Source organism: Chiloscyllium plagiosum, unplaced genomic scaffold, assembly GCF_037043375.1.
Source record: "Chiloscyllium plagiosum isolate Xiang-an unplaced genomic scaffold, Cpla_swu_hap1 HiC_scaffold_19, whole genome shotgun sequence".
Taxonomy (NCBI): domain Eukaryota; kingdom Metazoa; phylum Chordata; class Chondrichthyes; order Orectolobiformes; family Hemiscylliidae; genus Chiloscyllium; species Chiloscyllium plagiosum.
Genome location: NW_028270157.1, coordinates 47,359,362 through 47,385,478, shown reverse-complemented (window position 1 = coordinate 47,385,478; position 26,117 = coordinate 47,359,362). Strand labels below are relative to the sequence as shown.

At 42.1% G+C, this 26,117-nt stretch overlaps 1 protein-coding gene across 21 annotated transcripts in view; it reads left to right on the top strand.

Annotated features, from left to right (window-relative positions):
* The window catches only part of LOC122559424 (calcium voltage-gated channel subunit alpha1 C), a 1,175,809-nt gene that overhangs the window by 451,318 nt on the left and 698,374 nt on the right, over positions 1–26,117 (top strand). Inside the window, exon 2 of one of the 21 annotated variants that reach the window (XM_087997312.1) lies at positions 8,558–8,678. The exons of the other annotated variants lie outside the window; for them this stretch is intronic. Coding sequence (XP_087853438.1) covers positions 8,558–8,678 — 121 coding nt within the window. The remainder of the gene's footprint in view (positions 1–8,557; positions 8,679–26,117) is intronic. 21 annotated transcript variants of the gene reach the window in all.

The window sequence follows — 26,117 nt, the reverse complement described above, 5'->3', positions numbered from 1 at the left end:
TAACCTCGTCCCATTTCCCAGCAAACCCTTCCTATTCATATATGCATTATTGTGGAGCAAGCCAGACCCCTCAAAACATTACAAGAAGGTATCCCAGACCCTAACCTTAGTAGTTGTTTTCAGCAGGTGTAAAGTGGATATTCCAGGAGAAATGCCATTGGTTAAACCACTTAATTTTAAACAAAACTAAATTTATTTTCAAGATTGCTGAATAAAACACAAACAACAGAAAACAGAATACTAAATACCTTAACTCCGAAAACCCAACTGGTCATCCCAACTTAATAATGCTGTTCCAAATACTTGCAACAATCCCAATAAACACTTCTTGGCACAAAAGGTAAAATGAAACACAGAGTCTTACAGGAGAGACGTCAGAGAGAGAGGAACAGCATGGTCCAAAATCTTTGGGTCCAGCAGCTTTTCAACATTATGCTAAAAACTAAACCAAACCAGAGCAAAGTTGAGTTGGGAGAATTGAATTGGCCACTCCTCTTTCATTGTACAAATGTTTTTTTTTAAATCGAAAGCCTTCTGTCTGAGGCAGTATTTGTCAGCTATAAACTAATTGGCCCTGAAACTCTTCAACCCCAGACTTTTCAGATTTGTATCTTTTACGACCTCTCTGAAAAAAATGCCAAGGACAGTATAATCCTGTTAAAGGAGCAGCAGCATCATATCATCCAGATGCCTTTTAAATGTTGTAATTGTACTAGCCTTCACCACCACCTCTAGTAGCTCATTCCAAACACATTATCCTTTGTGTGAAAATGGTGCCACTAAGGTACTTTCTACATCTTTCCTCTCTAACCTTCAACCAATTCCCTCTCGTTTTGGACTACACTAACCTGTGGAAAAGACCTTGACTATGCACCCTATCCTTGCCCCTCATGATTTTATAAACCTCTGTAAGATCGCCTCTCAGCTTCTGATGCTCCAGGGAAAATAACCCCAGCTAATTCAGCCTCTCTCCCTGGCAACATCCTTGTAAATCTTTTTTGAACCCTTTCAAGTTTCACAACATCTTTCCTATAGCAGGGAGACCAGAACTGAACACAGTATTCCAAAAATGGCCTAACCACAGCCACAATATGATCTCCTCAACTTCTATGTATTGACTAATAAAAAGGCAAGCATACCAAATACCTTCTTCACTACCCTATCTACCTCCGACTCCACTTGCAAGGAACTATGAACCTGCACTCCAAGGTCTCTTTATTGAGCAACACTCCCCAGGATCTTACTATTAAATGTATAAGTCCTGCCCGCAATTGCCTAACCAAAATACAGCAGCTCACATTTATCTAAGTTAAACTCCATCTGACACTCCTCAGCCCATTGACCCATCTAATCAAGGTCTCATTGTATTCTTAGATAGCCTTCTTCACTGTCCACTACACCACTAATTTTGGTGTCATCTGTAACTTAGTAACCGTATCTCCCTACATTCATGTCATGTTGACCTCACTGGGAAAGAGCACCTCTCATGTTTTTTCTAGATGGAAAGCAAAGACTGGCTAAAGTTTGGAGCCAATTTTTTCCTGGTCTGTGTCTTCGCCAGCAATGTGGTGCAGAAAATATAGCCTATTTTGATGCTGTGGTTCCCAGGTGGCCTTTAAACACAGCAGCAGAACCTTCAACAATGGAAGGTGACTGCAGGAATGAGAATATCCTGACTGCCTGCATGTACCATGTGAATTATCATTTAACTCATGTTACAATTTATTGCATGCAGAACAAGGCTAATAAGTGAAAAATTACATAGAAAATCTTGCCCATGGCCATGATGTAGGTGATTCTGTCTAAGATGCCTGATGCTATACTTTAACTCTATCATAGAAGCTCATAGGCACTATGAAAGAAGAGTCAAACAATTAAAAATGCAGGAGATACCCAGACAGAAAGAGGAAGAAGCCAGAATAGAATGTATGTTGTAAGAAAGAAGAAATAGGTTCTTTACGTCTTTTTTGAGAAATGCTATTTTCATTGAAGGCATACTGATGTTAAAGGGGAACATTATGTGTATATTACACTGAAGATACTTATAAATATTTAATTTGTGATTGCAATTACCAATATGAATTCTAGCCTGTTAAATTTTAAGGCATTATTGATTATGGATAAGATATCTAAGTTCTGGCACTTTATGTCCATGAGCATTTTATGGTTAATGTCTCTTTTGTTAAGGAGATTAGGAGTGTAGTGTAGAGCCCTCTCTGCTGCTCTCTGTTTGCTGTTGGAAAGTGTAGATTAAATTAGTTCAGTAATGGTTGCCTATAAATTGAGCATGTGTTAGTCTCACTCACATCAATATGTAATAATTCCAATTGTCTCACATCAACTTTGGCTGGGTTGGCAAGTGGGTAGCCAAACAGTGTGTCCATCATTCAATAAAGAACACTGTTGGGCTCTGGAATCTCAAATGCCAACAGAAATTTCACCATTACAGAAAGTGTTGCAACATATCTTTGCTGTAAGGGAAACATGCAATTTCAGGAAGCCATTGTGAAATTAATTTAAGTTACATCTATCAAAATAAAGAGGGAGGGCAACAGAGAAGGTTCTACATTATCCTCCATCGTTACTTAACAAAACAGACCTTAAAATGTTACCTCATACATTATCTTAAAAAAACTATCTGCCGCTTATGGAGGAAGATCCAGATCTTCTAAAACTTTGGATCTGATATCTAGGTAAATGGCTTGGGAAGGTGTTTGGCAAACTGGTACATCAGCCAGCAGCATGAAGTAATAGGCCCACACACCACAGTTCCAGTCTTTACATCAGGGCCAAATCCTGCCTAATACCACCAGATATATCGAATATTTCAAATTTTGTTGTTTCATAGTATGTCTTCATACTTATAAAACATCTGTCTTCTTCATTAATGAAACCAGTCTTTGGGATTGCAGGAAATCATAAAAGAGATTAATGTTTTCTGATTACTTTTTTCTCTAATTTTTTACGGCTTGATGAAAAGAGACTAAGGTTTGTTATGATACAAACTGATGATACTGCTGGATAAGCTCGATCTCTGAATAACATTTGTCTCGATTCTTTTTGATCTTAAAGTGTTGGTTTATCATGAAACACAATCACATGAGACTCCATAGTTTCTTTAACAACACAACAGAAATTTACCAAAATCATACCAAACTATCTTTGATACAGAAGACAATTTAGAAAAATCTTTAAATGGCAGAAAAACAAAGTTTTTGAATTTCTTCCTGACACTGACCATTATAGAGATTTAAATCTCAAGAAATTACCCCTCTGTTAAATTTAAATATTTAGATCTACTTAATTGATCTTCCCCAGTTTCTGTCTTGTGAATTGTGAAGTCTTCTGACATGAATATTCACAAAACTGAGACCTTAAACATTCTCAGCTTTCATAAACTGCTGACTTCTGACCAAACACTCTTTGTGTGGAAGCTGCACAAACTCTTTTTTATTCTAGTGGGTTAATTTATACTCTTAACTGCTCTGAAAAACTCCTTCCTAGCAGAAAAAACTGCACTTAGCTCTAATCTCAGTCAAGTTTGCTTTGAACTGCCCTACAACCTTTCAATTTCTGGGTTTTCTAAACCAAAAAGCATTTGCTGGTTGTTCTGAACTGAAAGCAAACGAATGGCATTCAATGTTTACACTAGCTGTTGTAAATTTTTACAATGCTGTGCAAACTTTTTTTAACACTCCAGGGGTTGCCTACTTTCTGGAACATATTGGATTAAGTTATATTCCTAAAGGGCTGCCTAACATGTTTTCAAAACAAAACAGTAGATGGCTTAATCACACATTGCAGAGTAAGTTTTGCATTCAATGCAGGCAACAAAGGTTCTTCTGTCCTACTGAGCTGCCCCCAGAAATTCAGAGTGGCTCCAAAAAGAGATGTCAAGTATCCAAATCAGAGTACAAAAGAACAAGAAATAGGAGCAAACATACACTATTTGATACTATAAGTTTGCTCTGTCATTTAATACATTCATGGCTGATCAGATTGTGGCCTTAACTCTCACTTTTCTGCCTACCACTATCGATGACTTTGTGTATTAGAAATGTGTTTAACTTTGTGTTGAACATTTGATGACCCTGCCTTCACTGTTCTCTAGGATAATGAACTCCAAAGATTTACGATGCTTTGAGTGAACAAATTCTCCATCTCTATCTTAAATTAGAAACCCCTTTATTTTTAAACTGCATACCCTAGTTCTAGATTCTTTCATGAGGGGTAACATCTTTTAGCATCTATCCAGTCAAGCCATGACACAACCTTATGTATTTCAATCATATCACCACTCAGCATTCTAAACTCAATAAGTATAATCTGCTTAACTTTGCTCACAAAGCAACCTTGCAACTCAGGAATCAAAATCAAAGAGTGTGGTGCTGGAAAAGTACAGCTGGTCAGGCAGCATCCAAGGAGCAGGTGAATTGACATTTCAGGCATAACCCCTTCATCAAGAACGAGACTTGTGGGCCAAGGGGGCTGAGAGATAAATGAGATGGAGGTGGGGTTGGGGGAAGGTAGCTGGGAATGCAATAGGTAGATGAAGGTGGGGGTGAAAGTGATAGATCGGAGAGGAGGATGGAGCAGATAGTGGAAGGCAGATTAATGGGTAGGACTGTTCAAGAGGGCAGTGCAGAGTTGTAAGGTTGGGACTGGGATAAGGTGGGGGGAGAAAAAATGGGGAAACTGGTGAAATTCACATTGATCTCGTGTGGTTGGAGGGTCCCAAGGCAGAAAATGAGGCAGTCTTCCTCCAGGCATCGAGTGGTTAGGGTTTGGCGACGGAAGAGGCCCAGGATCTGCATGTCCTTGGCAGAGTCGGAGGAGGAGTTAAAATGTTCAGCCACAGGGCAGTAGGGTTGGCAAGTGCGGGTGTCCCAGAGGTGTTCTCTGAAATGATCTGCAAGCTGGTGGCCTGTCTCCCCAATGTAGAGGAGACCACATTGGGTGCAACGGATACAATAGATGACGTGTGTGGAAGAACAGGTAAATTTCTTTTGGATGTAGAAGAATTCTTTGGGGCCTTGGGTGGGGGTTGAGGGTGATGTGAGTGCAGGTTTTGCACTTCTTGCGGTGGCAGGGGAAGGTGCAAATAGGGGAGGTTGGTTGGTGTGGGGTGAAGGGGGTGGTGGTTGGCGATCTAACAAGGGAGTCAGGAGTGAATGGTCTCTCCGAAATGCAGATAGACGTCCTGAGGGAAATATATCTCTGGTGGTGGCGTCTGTTTGTAGGTAACGGAAATGGCAGAGGATGGTGCGATTTATCCAAAGGTCGGTGGGGTGGAAGGTGAGAAGCAGTGGGGGGGGGGTTCTGTCCCTGTTGCGATTGGAGGGGTGATTTCCAGGTGGGAAGGGTAGGAGAGGCGTTGGGGGGAAACGTTGGCAATGTGGGAGGGGAAATTACAGTCTATGAAGACAGAGGCTGTCTGGGATATTCTATGGTGGAATTGGTCCTCTTGGCAACAGATGTGGTGGAGGTAGAGGAATTGGGAATAAAAGGTTGCGTTTTTACAGGAGGGAGGGTAGGGTAGGAGGAGGCACAGTCCAGGTAGTTGTGAGAATCGGTGAGTTTGTAGTGGATATCCGTGTTGAGTCAGTTGCTGGAAATGGTGATGGAGAGGTCCAAGAAGGGGAGGGAGGTGTCTGAGATGGTCCAGGTAAACTTGAGGTCAGAGTGGAGGGTGTTTGTGAAGTTGTCGAACTGTTCAAACACCTCATGGGAGCACGAGATAGCGCCACGACAGACATTGATGTCGCGGAGGAAAAGGTGGGGAATGGTGCCAGTGTAGCTGTGGAAGATGGACTGTTCCATGTACCCGATGAAGAGGCAGGCATAGCTGGGGCCCATGCAGCTGCCCATGGCTACCTCTTTGGTCTGGAGGAAGTGAGAGGTTTGGAAGGAGAAATTGGTGAGGTTGAGGACCAGGTCAGCCAATCGAATGAGAGTGTCAGTGGAAGGGTACTCGTTGGCTTGGCATGAGAGGAAGAAATGGAGTGCTTGATGGGCTTCGTCTTGGCGGATAGATGTGTACAGGGACTGGACACATGGTGAAGATAAGGCTTTGGGGGCTGGGGAAACAAAAGTCATGGAGGAGGTGGAAGGTGTAGGTGGTGTCCTGACCTACTTGGGGAATTCCTGGACTAAGGGGGACAGGACAGTCAAGGTATGTAGAGCTAAGTTCAGTGGGGCAGGAGCAGGCAGAGACAATGGGTTTACCAGGGCAGTCAGATTTGTGAATTTTAGATAGGTGGTAGAATCGGATGGTGTGGGGTCCCTGACTATGAGATTGGAGGCTGGAACTCAGAAATCAGCCAGATGAACTTCCTCTAACTGGCTTTTTTTCCCTCAAATATATATATTGTATTCATAAAAAATACACAAAACCCAAACATTTCAACTTGAAAATCACGGTATTTACAGCCCGATTTAACTAATCAACATGCTCAGCATGTGTTCCACTTAATATAAATATAATGGTCCTATTATAAACAAAATGCATTCTATGTCAAGGATCAGCATAAAGACAAATAAATTTCATTTTGGAAATTGCAAGAAGTGCAATACTTTTTTTTCCCTGTACACACAATGTTCCTCTTTGGGGTGTCTCAATGCATTTTCAATATTTGGCTTTCAGAATGCATTCCTGATGAAGAGCTTATGCCTGAAACGCCAGTTCTCCTGCTTCTTGGATTCTGCCTGACCTGCTATGCTTTTCCAACACAATCTCGATTCTTTGAGTAGCACACAGCCCAAGGAATTCTATAGTTTCCAGCTTCTCAAATGTCCAATGGCTGGAAGGTTTCCATTGTGTCTCTCAATCATTTGCACCAAACCTAAGTGTATATCTCAATATCTAGACTTTGGACTTTTGAATGCACTAATTATTGAGGGTAACTTAACTGTGGAAGACCAGCAAGTTTCAGCCAGACCAAAGAGCTTTTTTTCACCAGCATAGTGGTCCTCACCCAGTGAGTGCCTCTGGGAACAACCTATAGTGTGTGGAGTCCTGCATCACAGAGCTGCTCCAGATGTACTTTGATTAAACAAAAAACATTGTATCTCTTTCTACATACCTGCTTTACAAAAGTGTGTACACAAGAAATTAGACAGTCTATTCTCCAGCATGGCCACCTTGAGGGCAGATTGTGGAGGGGTGAGACTCCAGGATTGTGGGAAAGATTTACAAGGATGACCTTTCTCACCATCTGCCAAGCTATGTTCTGATGCTTGTTTGTAAGTAAAGATAATAAGGCATTATGCCAGATAGCTTTAGCAGTCTATTCAAGGAAATCCAACAGAATCAACCATCATTTCCTACAGAGCCTCAAGGACCTTACATGATGTCCACTACCTGATGCACATGTGGTTAGAGGTGATTTTCTGCATAAATGTCTTCATGAGGAATGGCTGTTACACAGGACCAATTGATTGGAGTGTCCTGTGTCAATGCATCCAGACCAATACCAAGGACAAAGAGAAACTCAGCATTTAATTAAATTTAATGTTTGGCTACTGAGAGTCTGTGCACAACTTGATGCAGTTGCACAGGTTAGGTACATCTTTTCTGTCTTTATCTAAAGGTTTTTATATCAGGTCCTTACAAACTGATTCCATCCTGAACCAACAAATAAAATGAAAGATGACTTGGGTGATCTCCACAATGCAGAAACAAGGAGTGAAACACATTGTGCCATATACAACGGTACCAAGATTGTCTCACACCTGTTGACTGGGTTCTCACCTGCAAAGGAGAGGGTCTGTCACTCCCATATGCCCAGTGTTTGTTTGAGAAAAGCTACTTGCAGCTTCCAGTTATTAGCAAATACCTCAACCTCTCAGAACAACAACCCCCCATAGCATTCAGATAATCTGTCCTGACAGTGATGGGAACAAAGGATGAGTTGACCCAGTTCCTTAAGAAAATGGCCTCGTTGATCCCATGATTTACCTTGGCACCTGAGGGCTGTTCCAATTGATTGTAGATGCTAATTAATGTAAGTATTGACAGAAGATCTGAGCAGAAGATGGTGATGCCATTCTTGTACAGGGAATCTTGAATCTGAGTGCTATAATTAACTGGGATAGTCACTCTCTCTGCCCACGTCCTTCCTGATTTACCCAGCAAAAGGCTTTATTCAGCACATGAGCAAGACCGGGGAGAAAGGCAGTCGAATCTGGCTTCAGATTTGACTGAAAAGCTTTTGGATTCCCAGCTGTTGATTGAAACTGCACTACTGATGTTTGTGTAGAGTAGTTGTTTCCAATTGTGGATACAACTCCCTTTTTGGAGAAGGCATCCATCATATGTGTGTGCATTATTCTGTCAAAGGCTTTCCTCTGAAGCTGGTGTTCACCCCTTGCACAGAGGCAATAGCGCAAGGCTCTCAGCCTGTCATGTACAGCATAGATCTGGTCACTGTGAATCACTAACTCCAAGGCAGACCTGACCTGATTACTGAGGACCTTGGATAGAATTTTGTAGTCTACGTTCAGCAGTGAGGTCAGTCACCAATTTCTAATTTCCTCCCTCTCCCCCTTCCACTTGTAGATGAGGTTGATGATGCCTTTCCTCATGGATTTGGACACGTTACCAGCCAGAAGCATAATGTCGTACACCATCAGCAGGCCCTGGCCAATCAAGTCCCACAGAGATGAATACAACTCGGCCGGTAAGCTGTCACTTCCGGGAGTTTTACTCTTCTCAAAGGACTCGAGGCCTTAGCTCATCCAAAATTAATGGTTTCATCTGATTCTTCTGCTTACTGTCATCTAATAAGTTGATAACAGAGGACAAAAACAACTGGGAGGTCATGTTGTCTGTAGACATCACATCATGCAGTTTGACCTAAAAGGATTTGCTAATCCTCAAAATGTGAGACTGCAATGACTTTACCAAGCCATCTTCTTTTTCTGAACTGCCACCAATACAATTCTGTCTCTTTTTTTTTAAAGAAAGGATACCAAAACTGTATGCAGTATCCTAGGTGTGGTCTCACTAATGCTCTGTACAGTTATAAAAAATAGTGCACTGATTGCATACTTTATTCTCTTGCTATAAAGGCTAACATTCCATTTGCCTTTGTAGTTACTGTCTGTACCTGCAGATTAACTTTTAATGACTCATGTATGAAGATACTTTGGTAATACAACATTCTGCCAAATTTTATTACCTCACATTTATCTACATTTTTCTCAATATTCCAAATTTTGGCCCATTCACTTAACCAATTTAGATCCACTTGTAAATTCTTTGTGTTCCTTAAAACTTGCTTTCCTACCCATCTTTGCATCATTGGCAAATTTAGCTGCAATGCTCAACCTTCATGTCATTAATATAGATTGGAAAGAGCTGAAGCCCCAACACTGATCCATTGTTTATAAATGATCCATTTATCCTCTACTTTTGTTAGTAAAACCTTGAGACAGGTTGATGTATTGACTCCAACATTGACCTTTATCTTGTGCAGGATTTTGTTTTTATCTGGCACCTTATCGAATGCCTTTTGTAAATCCAAATATACTACACCTCTTGATCTTCCTTTATCCACCTTGCTTGTTACATTCTCAAAGAACTCTAATAATTTTGTCAAGCACAATTTCACTTTTATATAACTGTGTTGACTTGACATATGATTTCTAACTGCCCTGCTGCTACTTGATTAATGTATCCTAGCATTTTCCAATTATCATAAGACCATAAGAGATAGGTACAAAAGCAGAACAGTCAGACCATCAAATCTGCTCTGCACATCAATCTGACTGATCTGATAATCCTCAACTCCACTTTTCTGCCTTTACCCCAAAGCCTTGATTACCTGGCTGTCTGTCTCAGCCTTGAATATAATTAATGATCCAGCCTCTACAATCCTCAGTGGTACATACTCACTACCCTCTAAGAGAAGAAATTTCTCCTCATCTCTGTCTTAAATGGGCAATTTATCATTCTGGGATTATGTCCTTTCATTCTAGACTCTCCTAAAAGGGGTAACAAACTTCCTGCATCTACCTTGTCAAGTCTCCTAAGAATTTTGGATGTTTCAATAAGATCACTTCTCATTCTTCTCAACTCCAGTGAGTACAGGCGCAACCTACTCAATCACTTCTCGTAGTCCCTTCACACTAGGAGTCAGCCTAGTGAACTTTGCTGGACTGCATCCTGCGCCAGATAAGTGGCCCAAAATTGTTCACAGTATTCCAGCTGAGATCTGACTGGTGCCTTATATAATTTTAGCAAGAATTCCCTATTTTATACTCCATTCCTTTGAAATAAAGGCCAACAATCCATTTGTTGTTCTCCATTAAATAATAGTCAGCTTCTCTATTCTTCTGTCAATGTGCAGTACCTCACATTTTCCCCATATTATGTTCCATCTGCCAAGTTTATTCTCACTCACTTAACCTGTCTATATCTCTTTGCAGACTTTGCCATTCTTATCACTTGTCACTTATTTTTATATCAGCAACAAACTTGGGCATTTTATGTTCATTTTTCTCAGTCAAGTTATTAAATATATTGCAAATAATTGTGGCCCCCAACTCTGATTCCTGAGCACTCAACTCATTCTAGGTTCCATCCTGATAAAGCCTTCCCTTATCTAAAATATCTGCCTTCTATTAACCAAACCTCCATACATGCTAATGTACTACCTCCAACAACATTTTTGTCATAGATTTTAGATTACCTGGACTAATGTTTTCTGCTTTCTTCTTCTTCCTTTTTTAATCATGTTACGTTTGTGGTTTAATCCACTCTTGTTGAATCTTTGCAGAATCTCCAGAAGTTTGGAAGATTTCAACTAATGCATTCGTTAACATTGCAGTTACTTTTTCTGAACCGTAGGATGTGGGCCATGAAGTTCAGAGGACTTGTCAACCTTTAGTTTCATTAGTTTACCTAGTACTTCTTTCTCTGGTGATAGTAATTGTATTAAGTTCCTTCTTCCATTTGTCCCATAATTTTCTACTTTGTGCGGGATGTATTTTGTTTCTGCTCTTAAGAAGGCAATACAAACATTTCTTCAAAGTCTTTGCTATTACTTGTTTTCCATTATTATTAATACCTATTTATGAATTAAAAGGGACCAAAGTATTCTGTACATACTTGCCTGTCCTTATATGCTTCTCAAAGTGCTCTGCAGTCTGTTTGATATGAAAGCTTCAAGTCAAAAGAGAAATGCGTATCTCTGAAACAATATGCCATTTTTAAGACTCACAACAAGTCCTGTACTTGCTGTAAGCAGATGTAGATATGATTTAACCTGTCCATGGGTTATTTGGGATTCTCAAGGCGAAGGTGGCTCATGAATCCTTCCAAAGTCCACAAGAAAACCCAGGGATTGAAAGGGTGAGGTTAAGAAACAACACCCTCTCCCCTACAAATCTACAACATCCTTCACCTCACCTATTCCTACTTTCTAACATAATTTGTGAGTACAATATTACTTGGATAGAAATTGCCAAATTTGAATATGCTCCAAAGTATGCCAACTATTCATCAGAAGTTTTGTTCATGCTCCTGAACTGACCAAAATTTATAACTTAATGCCTTTAGGTCCTTGCTTTTTGTTGATTCTATCGAATGATCTTATTTTTAAGTGAATTTGATGTTGCTGTAGCCTGAAAGATAAAGCCTGACCAGATGATATTGAATATGGCAGGATGAAAATGGTGGGATGTCAGTATAGATTCCAATGTAAATTACCTTGATAAAAAAAAGTAATATTAATTCCTCCAAATATCATCTACAAGTTTCATTTTATCGAATGAGTTGGCTTATGGGTTTTTTTTTTGCTCTTAAAGCAAGTAATGAATAGAGAAAGAAATTAGGATTTTAACTTGGAGATGCATTACATCTTGGGAGTACTTTTTTGCTGTCCAGAAGAAAATCCAGAAGAATGGACTTTCCAAATGTCCTGCAGTTTTTAATTGATGGGTTACTTAATTTTTTTTCTATTGATTTTATGCTCACGGGCAGCCTGAGTGGCATGCTAAAGCCCCTTATGTGAGAAACCTGCAGTACATGGTGCTGTAGGGAGAGCTTAGTTACAGAACTGGATTCAGTTTTGGGGCAGTCAAGGACAGAATCTGACAGCAGTCGGAGACAAACAGATGGTGGTCAAAAGTGGAGTCAGATTGAGTTGGAAGTTCTAAGGAAATTGTAATTAGGAGAAGCAAATGGTCAGGAAATCTGATGTTGGTGAGGGCAGAAAATGTGATCAGGTATTCAGTAGTTTAGGGAACAATTTGTAACTGACAGATTAAATGGAGAGAAGGCATTCATTAGGTAGCTTGTTGGGCATTTCTGGAAATGACAGTTGAATTAGCTTGAATAGGCATTAGTGAGACCACACCTGGAGTATTGGAATGCACTGAGGGTGGCAAGGGCACAAAATGTACTCTGGGTTGAGGATTTCAATGTCTGACTTGGTAGCCACACTACTGATTGAGCTGATAGGGTCCTGAAGGATATAGCTGCGAGACTGGGCCAGTGGCAGGTGGTGAGGGAACCAACAAGTGGGAAAACATATTTGACATCATTCATATCAGTCTACCTGCTGCAGATGCATCTGTCCATGATAATATCGGTAAGAATGACCACCGCTTAGTCCTCGTGGAAAAGAAATCCCAACTTCACATTGAGAATACTTTCCATCATGTTGTATGGCACTATCACTGTGCTAAATGGGACAGATTTTGTACAGATTTAGTAGCTCAAGACTGGGCATCCATGAGGTGCTGTGGGCCATCAACAGCAGCAGAACTGTACTCCAGCACAATCTGCAACCTCATGGCCAGCGGTATATCTCCCACTCAACCATTACCATCAATCCAAGGGATCAACCCTGGTTCAATGAGAAGTGCAACAGAGCATGCTAGGAACAGCATGAGGCATACCTGAAAATGAGATGTCGACAAGGTGAAGTTACCATCCAGGGCTACTTGCATGCCAAACAGCATAAGCAGCAAGTGATAGACACAGCCAAGAGATCCCACAACCAACTGATCAGATCCTGCAGTCCTGTCACATCGTCATGAATGGTGGTGGGCAATTAAACAACTTACTGGAGGAGGAGATTCCAAAAATATCCCCATCCTCAATGATAGAAGAGCCAAGCACATCAGTGCAAAGATAAGGCTGAAGCATTTGCAGCAATCTTCAACCAGAAATGCCGAGTGGATGAGCCATCTCGACCTCCTTCAGTGGTCTCCATAATTACAGATAGCAGTCTTAAGCTAATTCAGTCCACTCCGCATGATATCAAGAAACGGTTGAAGGCAGTGGATTCTGCAAAGGCTATGGGCCCTGACAACACTCGGCAATAGTGCTGAAAACTTGTGCTCCAGAATTTGCTACTTCCCTTTCCAAGCTGTTCCTGTACAGTCACAACACTGGCATTCCAGACAATTTGGAAGATTGCAAGATATGTCATGTGCACACAAACCAGGAGAAATCCAACCCAGCCAGTCACAGCCTCATCAGTCTCCTCTCAATCATTAGTTAAGTGATGAAAGATGTTAGCAGGGGTGCCATCAATCAGCACCTGCTCAGCAATAACCTGCTCTCTGACTCCCAGTTTGAGTTGTGCCAGAGCCACTCAGCCTCTGACCTCATTACAGCATTGGAAACATAGACAGAACAGCTGAATTCCAGAGGTGAGGTGAGCGGCAACCCTTGACATCAAGTTTGCATTTGAAAGAGTGTGGCATCAAGGAGCCCGAGCAAGATTGAAATCAGTGGGAATCAGGGGCAAACTTTCCACAGCTTGGAGTCGGACCTAGCACATAGGAAGGTGGTTGTGGTTGTTGTAGGTCAGTTGTCTCAGCTCCAGGATATCTCTGCAGGAGTTCCTCAGGGTAGTATCCTAGGCCCAACCATTCAACTGTTTAATTAATGACCTTCCCTCCATTACAAGATTGGAAGTGGGATGTTCGCTGATGATTGTGCAATGTTCAGTACCATTCATGACTCCTCTGATATTGATGCAGTGCATGTTCAAATGCAAAAAGATCTGGACAATATCCAGGATTGGGCTGACTAGTGGCAGGTAACATTTGTGCCACACAAATGCTAGACTATGACCATCTCATATAAGAGACAACTTAATTACCACCCCGGACATTCAATGGTATTAGCATCACTGAATTCCCTCACAATCAGCATGCTTGGTGCTACCATTGACCAGAAACTCAACTGAACCCGACATAACACAGTGACTATAGATCGGTCAGAGGCTAGGAAAACTGCAGCGAGTAACTCGCTTCCTGACTCCCCTAAGTCTGTCCACCATCTACAAGGCACAAATCAGTAGTGTACTGGAATACTCCCAACTTGCCTGGATGGGTGCAGCTCCAACCACGCTCCGGAAGCTTGACACCATCCAGGACAAAGCAGCCTCTTGACTGGCACCAGATCCCCAAGCATCCACATCCTCCACCACTGATGCTCAATAACAATCTACAAGTTACACTGCAGAAATTGATCAAAGATCTTGAGACAACTCCTTCCAAATCCATGACCACTTCCGTTTAGAAGTCAAGGGCAGTAGATGCAGAGGAACACCACCTGTAAATTCCCCTCCAAGCCACTCATCGTCTTGACTAGGAAATATATCAATGTTCCTTCATTGTCACTGGGTCAAAATCCTGGAATTCCCTCCTTGAGGGTAGATGGTCCACCTAGAGGACACACTTTCTCAAGGGCAACTGTGGGCGGACAAAAAAATGCCAGCCAGTGATGTCCATTGAACAAGTAAATAAAATAAAAGCTGAAGAGGCTGATTGAAGTGAAAATTGGGGACAATAGTTCATCCTCACTAACACTCAACACTGGACCCCCCCCCACCAAGGGTGCGTACTCAGCCCTCTACTCACTGTATACCAATGACTGCATTGCCAAATACCAAACTAATGCCACTTACAAGTTCGCTGATGACACCCCCATAGTCGGTCGAATCTCAGATGGCAATAAAACAGACTTCAGGCAGAGGGTAGAAGACCTGGAAAAATGGTGCACTGAGAACAACCAGCTCTCAATGCCAGCAAAACCAAGGAACTCATTAATGACTTTTGGCGGTATGTTACGCATGACCCCCCCCCCCCCCCCCCCCCCCCCCCACACACACACATTAACAGCACAGAGGTGGAACGAATGGAGAGTGTCAAGCTCGTGGGAGTGATCATCCACAACAAGCTTTCTTGGACTCTTCATGTGGACGCACTGGTTACAAAGGCCCAACAACGTCTCTTTTTCCTCAGGCAGCTGAGGAAATTTGGCATGATGGCAAATACCCTTGCCAATTTTTATACGTGCGTCATCGAGAGCATTCTGTGTGGATGTATCATTACCTGGTATGGCAACTGTTCCATTCAAGATCGGAGACAGTTACAGAGAGTGGTGAACTCAGCCCGGACAATCACAAAGGCCAACCTCCCATCTATAGAATCCATCTACCAGGCCTGCTGTCAAAGAAAGGCCGCCAGCACACTCAAAGATCCATCCCAACCTGGCAATGTTTTTCTGCAACCTCTACCATCAAGGAGAAGTTACAGAAGCCTGAACACATGCACCAGCTGGCTTTGAAACAGTTTCTACCCTACAACACAGAGACATTCCTTTGGCCCAAACTGGTGCATGCCGACCAAAATGTCCACCTATGCTAACACCATTTCCTTGCACTTGGCTCATATCCTTTTAAACCTTTCCTATCCACGTATTTGTCCAAATGCCTTTTAAGTATTACTAATGTACCCACCTCAACAATTTCTACCAGCAGCAATATTCCATATGCGTACCTCCCTCTGTATAAAAGAAATGCCCCTCAGGTTTCCTTTTATTCTATTTCCTTTAACTTGAAACTGATGCCCTCTAGTCCGTGAATCCCCACCCTGGGAAAAAGACTGAGTGCATTCACCCTGTCCATGTCTGTCATGATCTTATACGCTTCTATAAGATCCCCCCCCTCAGTCCCCTAAAGTCAAAAGAAAAAGGTCCTAGCATGTTCAACCTCTCCCTATAACTTAGGCCATTGAGTCCTGGCAACATCCTTGTAAGTTTCTTCTGCACCCTTTCCAGTTTAAAAATATCCTTCTTATAGCAAGGTGACCAAAACTGAATGCAGTACCCTAAGTGCGCCCTCACCAACATCCTGTACAACTGGAATTTTACTTACCAACTTCATTACTCATTGCCCTGATGGAGGAAGGCCAGTATGCCAAAAGCCTTCTTCACTGCCCTACCTATCTGTGACTTTGCTTTCAGAGAACTGTGTATACTTGAACTCCAAGGTCTCTCTGTTTCACAACATATCTTAAGGCCCTACCATTCACCATGAAACTCCTGCCTTGATTTGACTTTCCAAAATTCAAAACGTCACACTTGTCTACATTAAACTCCATTTGCCGTTTCTCGGCCCACTCCCCAGCTGATCAAGGTCCTGCTGTAGTTTCTGAGAACCTTCCTCACTGTCCACAATACCGTCTATTTTAGTGTCAGCAAACTTACTAATCATGCCTTGAACATTCTCATCCAAATCATTGATATAGATAACATACAGCAATGGGCCCAGCACCCACCCCGGGGGCCTGCAGTCCGACAAGCATCCTTCCACTATTACCCTCTGCTTTCTAATGTCAAGCCAATCGTGTATCCAATTTGACAGGCCCCCCTTGATTCCATGCAATCTAACCTTCCAGAGCAGCCTACCATGTGAAACCTTATCAAAGGTCTTACTGAAATCCATATAGACCACGTCCACTGCCCTGACCTCATCAATCGTCCTGGTCACTTCATCAAAAAAGCTCTAATAAATGGTGAGGCATGATCTCCCATGTACAAAGCTGTGCTGACTGCTCCTAATCAAACCCTGTCTTTCCAAATGACTTATACATTGGTGAAATTGAACCCTTTACTGTTGATGAAGTCTGCTTTATTATGATATAACATAATGTGTTGAGTGTGCAATCTATAACAACCTACACGTGGGAAAAGCCACTTATATTGGCAATGTCTACAGCCTATGCTGCAACATTGGTCTGGGGAAATGAGATGAAGCAATGTGATCTGGCACAAATATCACCAATAATAACTTTGATACATTTGTGAATTGGAGATTGAGAGATCCCATACAGGTCCTCTGTAGACCCTTTAAAGGAGCAAGTTGCATAAACATTTAATGCAACTGTCACCTTGACAGCTACCATGTTAGCCTCTTATCCTTTCTGGTCCTGCTGCAGCAGTTGGCATAGTTCTGTGATGGTGTTCCAGAACATCTGCAATATGCATCAGGAATGCAGCATACTTAACTGGAGGAAGTAACATCGAGGACAACAGATTCCAGACCATCCTCTACCTTGTCTGTTGTCTAAGGGTATCTTCAGCTATGATGCCAGATGTGGAAGCTGTTCAGCAGCCATTGCTGGTCTTGGGCTGGCTGCCACATCCATTCTTTTGCCATTTCTCTCTGTCTTTGTAGCAGGTCACAGTGATGATATCCCTTGCTGTGGTTGAACACAGTTCTAAATGAACCTGTGTGGGGCACAAGCCATACCATACAAATATAATCTTCTATTATTAGTGTGGTAGGATTAGTAAAATCTTGCCAAACCGCTTCCATGCCTCACATCACCCAAGAAAGGCAGCATTGCATATAAGAGTATGTTGGCAAATACAGTTCAAGGAGAGAAGAAATCAACTCCATACTCTTGTGCAATCTGTAGGATCTTGCATTGACTTTGTGAATTGTGGTTTGCAGGTATGACTTCCAAAGTTTCTAGTGATTATTACTACTTCACACAAATGAGTACGATCAATATATAATGACCAGTGAAAAAAAAAAGCACTACTGCAGTTAGGTGGTAGTGTGGGGGGTAAAACAAAAAAAGAAAAATAAAAAAATAAAAAAGAGAGAAAAAAAAAAAAGGCATGTCAGGGGTTCTGTTCAAAAAAATATGTATAATGACCAGTGATATGGTCAAGATTGTTTGTCACCAGGATTCGTATCTTACACAGTTGGGCACTGCATGCATTTCAAATGCAGGTTGCCATGATTACAAGTCTGTTCAGTCTGTACTGGATAAGTGCCTGTAATGGCCCTGAATCACAATTCCCCAAACAATTAGTCCTTTTTGCCTTCTGTGCTTCCTACTCAATCACTCAGGACAACTAATCAGCTATCCCCCACCTGGACCACTACTTATAGCTGTGTCAACTACTTTCATCACATTAATTCCCTGCCCATGTCTCATTCCAGGAGAAATTAGTCTGCAACAGCTAAACTTAAAGAAGATATTTGTTATCCCTGAGCTGGAGTATTGGATACAGTTGAGTGCCATACTATCATACTACCATTGAAAAGAGTGTAAGAAAGGTTTACGAAAAATTGTTCCAGTGATAGGAAATTTCAGTTCTCAAGTTAGATTGCAGAGATTAGGATTATTCACTTTGGCAAAAAGAAGCAAACTGATAGTTTTCAAAATCATGAGAAGCCTTCACAGAAAAGAAAAGGAGAAACTTGTGTAGCCCATAAGTGTTGAGAATGACAGGACGCAACCTTCTCATTTAACCTTCTCTGTTACTTCCTCAAAGAACTCCTAACAAGTTGGGTAAACTTGATTTCTGTTCAAAAATCCATGCTGCTCCACCCTAATTAACTGAAATTTGTCCTTATGTCTCCTAATGCTATCCCAAATTAATTACTGGATCTGAGATAATATGGCAAGATGTCACATGCTTTATGCCCCACTCTGCGCATATGTTTTAAAAGATCTGGCTGTGTACTACAGCCCATTATGAGATATGATCTCTTTAGGTATGTTGAGCAAGTGATTATTGTACTCATTGGCCAAAAGTTCCTGTCCTGAAGCTAAGTATCAAGGCAAGACCGAAGTTTCAGAGATACTTCCACTGGATGGAATAAGGTTTTCCACATATTTACGTTCTTGGCACATTTCAAATGTATGAACAAGTATAACATCAAATTGTATGGCAATTAAGTCTTGAAGCCCAGCAGAACATTCTGGGCACAAGATGACATTATATGAACATAATAGCTAAGGATCTCAAATGAATGAGATATAACACCTGATTGTCCTTGTAGTCTCTGTAATAATTCCAATTACATCATTGTAATCTGTAACCAGTTACAAAGATACAATATACTATATCTTGCAAATTACTAGAGACCTCAGAAAATAATTTTCCTCTATCACATTAGACCAAGTGAGATCTATAGATGTCTCGACTTAAAGCAGACAGGGTGGCAGCGGCCCTCACCATGAGTAGTTGTCCATACAGCCTGGTGAGCTCACATGCCCTTGCAACAGGTAGCCCAATCGGAGTTGAAAGTTCATGCAACCAAATGTAAAATGTTTCAGAAAGGAAAAAAAAAAAGGCATTGGCATAGTTAAGAATGTAATCATAAAAATATAAGGAATTTTATTATACATATCATTTAACACGTCTAAATCATGTCGAGCATCCATAATAAATTGCCGGAAGATGAATGTCAAATAAATTCAAGATCAAAATTATGTCGTTTTCTGATCAAACCAAAACTTTGGTATTGTGTCTAATTCTGATCATTGAGACACAGGATTGGTATTAAAAATCTAAAGAAATGTTACAATCAAGGCTGGAGGAGTGTACTATCACTCTAGTCCTGTTAATCCATGAGTCATAGCGTAATATGAAATATTTGTCATTTTAAAAAAATCAAATAGCTTTCACCCTGTACTCAACAAGAGGGTGTTCACTTTGTAAATGAGCTACGTAAATTTTCTTAGTAAGCTTTCCTCCAAATTGTTCTTAGCAGGCTTTCCTCCAGATCAACTTGTTCTTAGCTAGCTTTCCAAGTGAATCAAATGAAACAAGCACCTCTCCAAGCCAATGACTGTTCAAAACAGCACCAGTAGGGACCAATCCCAAAGCAAGCAGTTACCACTGTTTTACAACCTTGTTTTTAAAAAAATCGCGAATGTCCACAGTGAACTACAAATGACCTCTTTTCATGAAACACTATCCAGATTGGAATCAATATGTGGAGGGATAGAAGAGGATGTGTGAGAAGAAGAAAACAACCTGTAAGAAAGGTAGAAGAAAACATTTGAGAGGAGAAGTAAAATGGATCATGTGAGAACGGAGGTAGAATGTGAAAACCCCACGAAGGCCAGTATCCCATCACAAAGTCACACTTTATTTACACGTGCATAGTACATGACACTGACCCAGCTAGTTCAGAGCTGGCTCCTAGAAGTGAACAGAATTCCTGACACTCCTATTTATATCTGTCAGCCAAGACTCCCTGGTCCAATCAGGAAACTTATATTCTATGAGATCTACCTGGATGACCTTGTTTCAATCACTACATTCCTTCCCTTCTAAGTCCTGGAATATAGACACATTCTTTTTTTCTATAGTTTCTCCTGGGGCATTTTTGCACCAGGTCTGGTTCCTCTGACTGCCTCAAAAATTGGCGATATGTACTGGACCGTAGCCGATCTTTTGTGCTCAAAATGTCTCTGCCAAAGTTCATCCTCTTTAGACAGTAAAGGCATCAAGGGGTGCAACATCTGTGCCCATCTCATCCTTGGAGGTTTCGTTGATACTAGGGAGAGTGGGAGAACCCACGGGTTCTGATGGTGTTGCACTTGTTTTGAGGAACCAGGTATGTTTTACTCTTACCTCATTCATGAGGTTGTAGCTTTCACATGGTGCTTGTTCAGGACTGTCTCTCCTACCCAAACTTTGTACATCATGGGACCAGACCTCCCTTTGACCTCCCTCTTGCCCATGTGGGGCCATTCCCATGATGTCAACACCGAACCTCATCCTCTGAAGTAAACTGCTTGTCTAGCTTACAGAAATCTTGTGTCCGGCATTGGTGTTCCTGATGCTGTTTCTCTCTCTTTCCGCTCCCCCCACTGCATCAGATTTAACCTAGCATGAAGTCTTCTCCCCATTAGCAACTCTGCTGGAGCTGTCCGTTTAGTTGCATGAGAGATCATCCTATAATCTAACAAGTAACAGGACAGTTTGGTATGAAGTGAATTTGTAGGCTGTTTCTTTAAGCCTGCCTTCAAAGTTTGAGCTGCTCTTTTCGCAGGACCATTGTACAATGGATAGTATGGACCAATCATTACATTTCGAATACCATTCGACTTTAGGAAATACTCGGATTCCCTGCTGGTAAATGATGGTCCTTTGTCTGTCACCAACCCTTCCAGGAGTCCATGTATTGCAAAAGAAACAACTTTTCAGTTATTGTCCCCATGTTGACGAATTAACTCTATGCATGTCTAACCATTTTGAATGAGCGTCCACAATGACTAAAAACATATAGCCCATGAAAGGACCGGCAGAGTTGACATGTAACCAAGTTTAGGGTTTACTCGGCCATTCCCACAAATATGGGGGAGCTGCTGCCTGTAATTTTTGCCCTTGTTGGCATACTGGGCACTGCCCCACCAATGTAGCGATGTCGGCATCCAATCCTGGCCACTAGATGAAAAGTCTTGCCAACATCTTCATTTTTGAAACCCCTAGATGACCCTGGTGGAGTTCAGACATTAATTGGCTGTGACCTTTGCTTGGGGCAAACAATCCTGCTCCTTGTAATAACATGTCAAACTGTATAGTGATCTGGTCTCGGGTTCAGAAAGATTTCAATTTTGGTTATGATGGCACTTTTGTTTCCCCCATCATCACCAGCTGTTTTAGTTTTGCCTGGATGGGATCTTGTGTCCACAGTCTGATATTGTCAGTGGTGACTGGAAGGGTGTCCAGTAAGTTTGCAACCAGAATGGACCCTTCTAGTGGCGATACCACTGGTGGTGTGCCCACCTGTGGGAGCCAGCTCAGTGCACCTCCATTTGCCATTTGACCTCCTGGATGGTATTCCAACTTGGAATTGTACACACTCAGAATAAGAGCCTATCGCTGAAACTATGGGTCGCACAGCCCTATCCTCTTTAAATAGCCCAAGCAGGGTTTTGTGGTCCATTACTGTTACAAATTTACATCCACAAAGGTATTAGTGGAACTTTCTCAGACCAAAGATGACCACCAAGCCTGCCTTCTCTATCTGGATGTAATTTTATTCAGCATCAGCCAAGGTCTAGGAAGCACATGCTATTGGGCATTCATAGCATACTAGCACCACATCTTGTTTGGGATTGTAGTGTGCCAACATCATAGACAATGATAGTTGCGTCTTCACCTTCATAAAAGCTACATGTTGGTGATGAGGCCATTTCCATGGCTGACCCTTTTGCAATAGCAGATGACAGGCTGGAGGGCAAGTTACATATGAGTTTTCCATAATAAATCAATACCCAAAGAAAGATCTAAGCTCAGGTATAGTTGAGAGAGCTGGGACACCTTTGATTACCTTCACTTTATCTTCCAACAGGTGTAAACCTGTCTTGTTGACTTTGCCACCCAAGTAGGTGACTTGGGGTGCCTGGAACATATTTGTCCCTCCTAAGGTATGTAGCTACCTTGGAGAAACATTTAAGCACAATGTCCAAGTTCTCTATATGCTCCTTATTGGTCTTATTTGGTCCTAATTTGGTCTTATTAGCATGCCATCCAGATAAATGGCAACCTGGGGTATATGTAATAAAATATTCTCCATCATTCGCTGGAAAATGGCTCAGGGCTGATGATATCCCAAAAGACAGTCTCGTATATTAGTACAAATCCTTATGGGTATTAATTGTAGCATACTTCTGGGAATTCTCATCTAATCACAATTACAGGTACGCATGGCTCATGTCCAGCTTCATGAAGTACAGCCCCCACTGCCAGCTTTACAAATAAGTCTTGCATGCGAGGGATTGGGTATTTATCCAGCTGCAAAAAACAGTTTGCCATTTGTTTGAAATTCCCACAAAGGCGAACCGACCCATCAGCCTTCACAATTGGTACAACCGGTGCTGCCTATTCTGCAAATTGTACTAGTTGGCTTTTGCTTTCCAGCCTCCTGATTTCTGTCTGTATATTTGCACTTAAGGCAAATGGCACTGGGCAGTCCTTGCAGAATTGTGGAATTGCTTCTTTGTCAACATGCAAGGTGGCCTTGGCACCTTTGATAGTTCCTAGACTTCCTGAAAACCTTATGGGTATTTAATTAGGTCTTCGCTCAGGCAGCCATTTTCTAATTGAAAAATGTTGGCCCTATCAAGTTGAATCTTTCTCAAATAATTCCATCATATCAAGTAGGGGCCACAGCCTTTTACTACAATCAGTGATAACTGAACCAGCAGCTTCTCACAAGAGTTTGGAACCAAACTTGTATCCTTAATCTGTAGGAGTTCTCCAGTATAGATTCTCAGTCTGGCTGAGATCTTGCACAAACTTAATGGTTGGGGTCTGGAGCGAATTTTATAAAAGACTGATTCTGCAATAACTGATACAGCCATGTAGGTATCGACCTCCATTAGAGCATTTAACTAGATGTTTATTTTGATTGGTTCTGATTTGAATGTTACTAAGCAATTTACCTGTTACAAACCAGTGGTATGTGGATTTTCCAGAATGTGCATTCTCCTGGATACCGGCCTATGAGTTCTCTTACTCAATTCAGGCCTAGTGAGATGCTTATGTTTTCTTGAATCTGCATACTGCCAACAACTACAACGGCCTACCGGCCCAGATCCTTGAGAAAATTTTAACCATTTGGTCAAGGCTTGGCTTTGTTTTGCAATTTTATTGTGGGCTGACCTAGACTGCTGTTGTTCATGGTATGTCCTGAGTAAGACTATGCAATTATCTTCACTCAAGTGGTATCCCCCAAGCTCAGTTGACTTGATGAGAATGTCCACTTCCATTGGAAAACCATGTAACTCATATGCTCCACTTGCCACATTTTCTAGTATCAGAGCCAGTTGTGGTGCCTGTTTGAAATCCATTTGGACTTCATCTAGTAGGCGCTTTTGCATGATCATATCATAATCCCACATTTCAGGTGGTCATTTAGCATCTCACTTAGGGTTGAACCAAAATCACATGCCTCTGCCAGTCATCTTAACCTCGTCAAAAATTGTGATATGGATTTCCTGGTTCTCGAATTGCCAAACAAAATTGATAGTATCTCAGAATTAGAGGAGGATTGAACTCGTCATATTCCTTGGCTAAATCTGTCAACTCTTGAAATGTTTTAATATGTAGTGCCTGAGAGAAAGTTAGGATTCGAATAACCAAAAAAGCTGCAAGTCCACAAGCCCTCTGGAGAATTACTCATTGGTTTTTCTTTGCCACAGTGTGATTTTGTCTGGAAGGAATAACACATTCTTTCCACATACTGGGCCCAGTCTTCAATGGCAGGATCAAATGAATCAGGCCTCCCAAATAGTGTCATGATGCCAGAAATGCTTACCCCAACTCAAAGATGACTGTTGCGAACGATTCTTTTCAAGGGCATGTTTTTCTCTCATCGCCAATGAAATAACTCCATGCAAGGCAGTACCCTGTCACCAAGTCTCTCAGCGAGCTGGAATCTAAAGTGAACAGAACCACTGAACCTGAAAGTCCTGTTTTTTTTTATTACCCCCCACACTACCGCCGAACTGCGGTAGTGCTTATTTTTACCCCAGCACCCATGTTGTGTGCGCGCAGGTGTGAGACACAGTGAAAGACACAAAGTGTACGAATCTTTATTCAAGTTCCACCACCAGGAAGAAAGGAAACACCGAAGGGCCAGTGACAAGCAGTGCCCTTCACATCAAAGGGCAATACTGCGTGATCAAACAGTGAAGGGCAGGGTAGGGGTTAAATCAAAAGAGAGTTGGAGGGGAAAATAATGCACATCACTACCTGCGGCACCCACCTCTCCCTGAACAACTACAGGGTGTCGGTGGACACCGCGTGCTTCTTCTCCAAGGACACCCGGGCTCTAACATAACCGCAGAAGAGGGGCAGGCAGTCGGCCACAACGACCGCCTTCACGGCCCGCTGCCTGGACCTGTTTATGGCCAGTTTGGCCCGGCCCAGGAGCAGACCCATGAAGAGGTCTTCAGACCTGCCCTCCCTCCGTACCGGATGCCCAAGGATCAGGAGCGTGGGATTGAAGTGCAACGAAAAGCATAGGAGGAGGATTTTGAGAAAATCAAAAAGGGAGTGCAAGCACCCACACCCAATATACACATGGTCTACAGACACCACAGCACCACAGAACAAGCAGTTGGGCTGGGAGGAAGTAGTGTTTATTTTTAAATTTTTTTTTTAAATTAACCCCCACACTACCGCCTAACTGCGGTAGTGCTTATATTTACCCCAGCACCCATGTTGTGTGCGTGCAGGTGTGAAACACAGTGAGAGACACAAGGTGTACGAATCTTTATTCAATTTCCACCACCAGGGAGAAAGGAAACACCGGAGTGGCCAGTGACAAGCAGTGCCCTTCACATCAAAGGGCAATGCTGTGTGATCAAACAGTGAAGGGGAGGGCAGGGATTAAATCAAAATAGAGTTGGACGGGGAAATAATGCACTCCACTCCCTGCGGTGCCCACCTCTCTCTGAAGAACTCCAGGGTGGTGATGGACAATGCGTGCTCCTTCTCCAAGGACACCTGGGCTCTAATGTAACCACGGAAGAGGGGCAGGCAGTCGGCCCTAATGACCCCCTCCACAGCCCGCTGCCTGGACCTGTTGATGGCCAGTTTGGTCAGGCCCAGGAGCAGACCCACGAGGAGGTCTTCAGACCTGCCCTAAGTCGTGTTTATTTTTTTACTTTTTTTCTTTTTTTTTCTTTTTTTCTTGCTGTTTATTTTTTTTTAGTGAACATTCCTGTTTTTTTTTCTGTTTATCTTTTTTTTTCTTTTATAAAACCCCTCACTACCGCCTAACTGCGGTAGTGCTTATTTTTTCCCCCAGCACCCATGGTGTGTGTGTGCAGGTGTGAGACACAGTGAAAGACACAAGTGCACGAATCTTTATTCAATTTCCACCACCAGGAAGATAGGAAAACACCCGAGTGGCCAGTGACAAACACTGCCCTTCACATCAAAGGGCAATGCTGTGTGACCAAAACAGTGAGGGGGAGGGTGGGGAATTAATCAAAATAGAGTTGGAGGGGGAAATAATGCACTCCACTTCCGGCGGCGCCCACCTCTC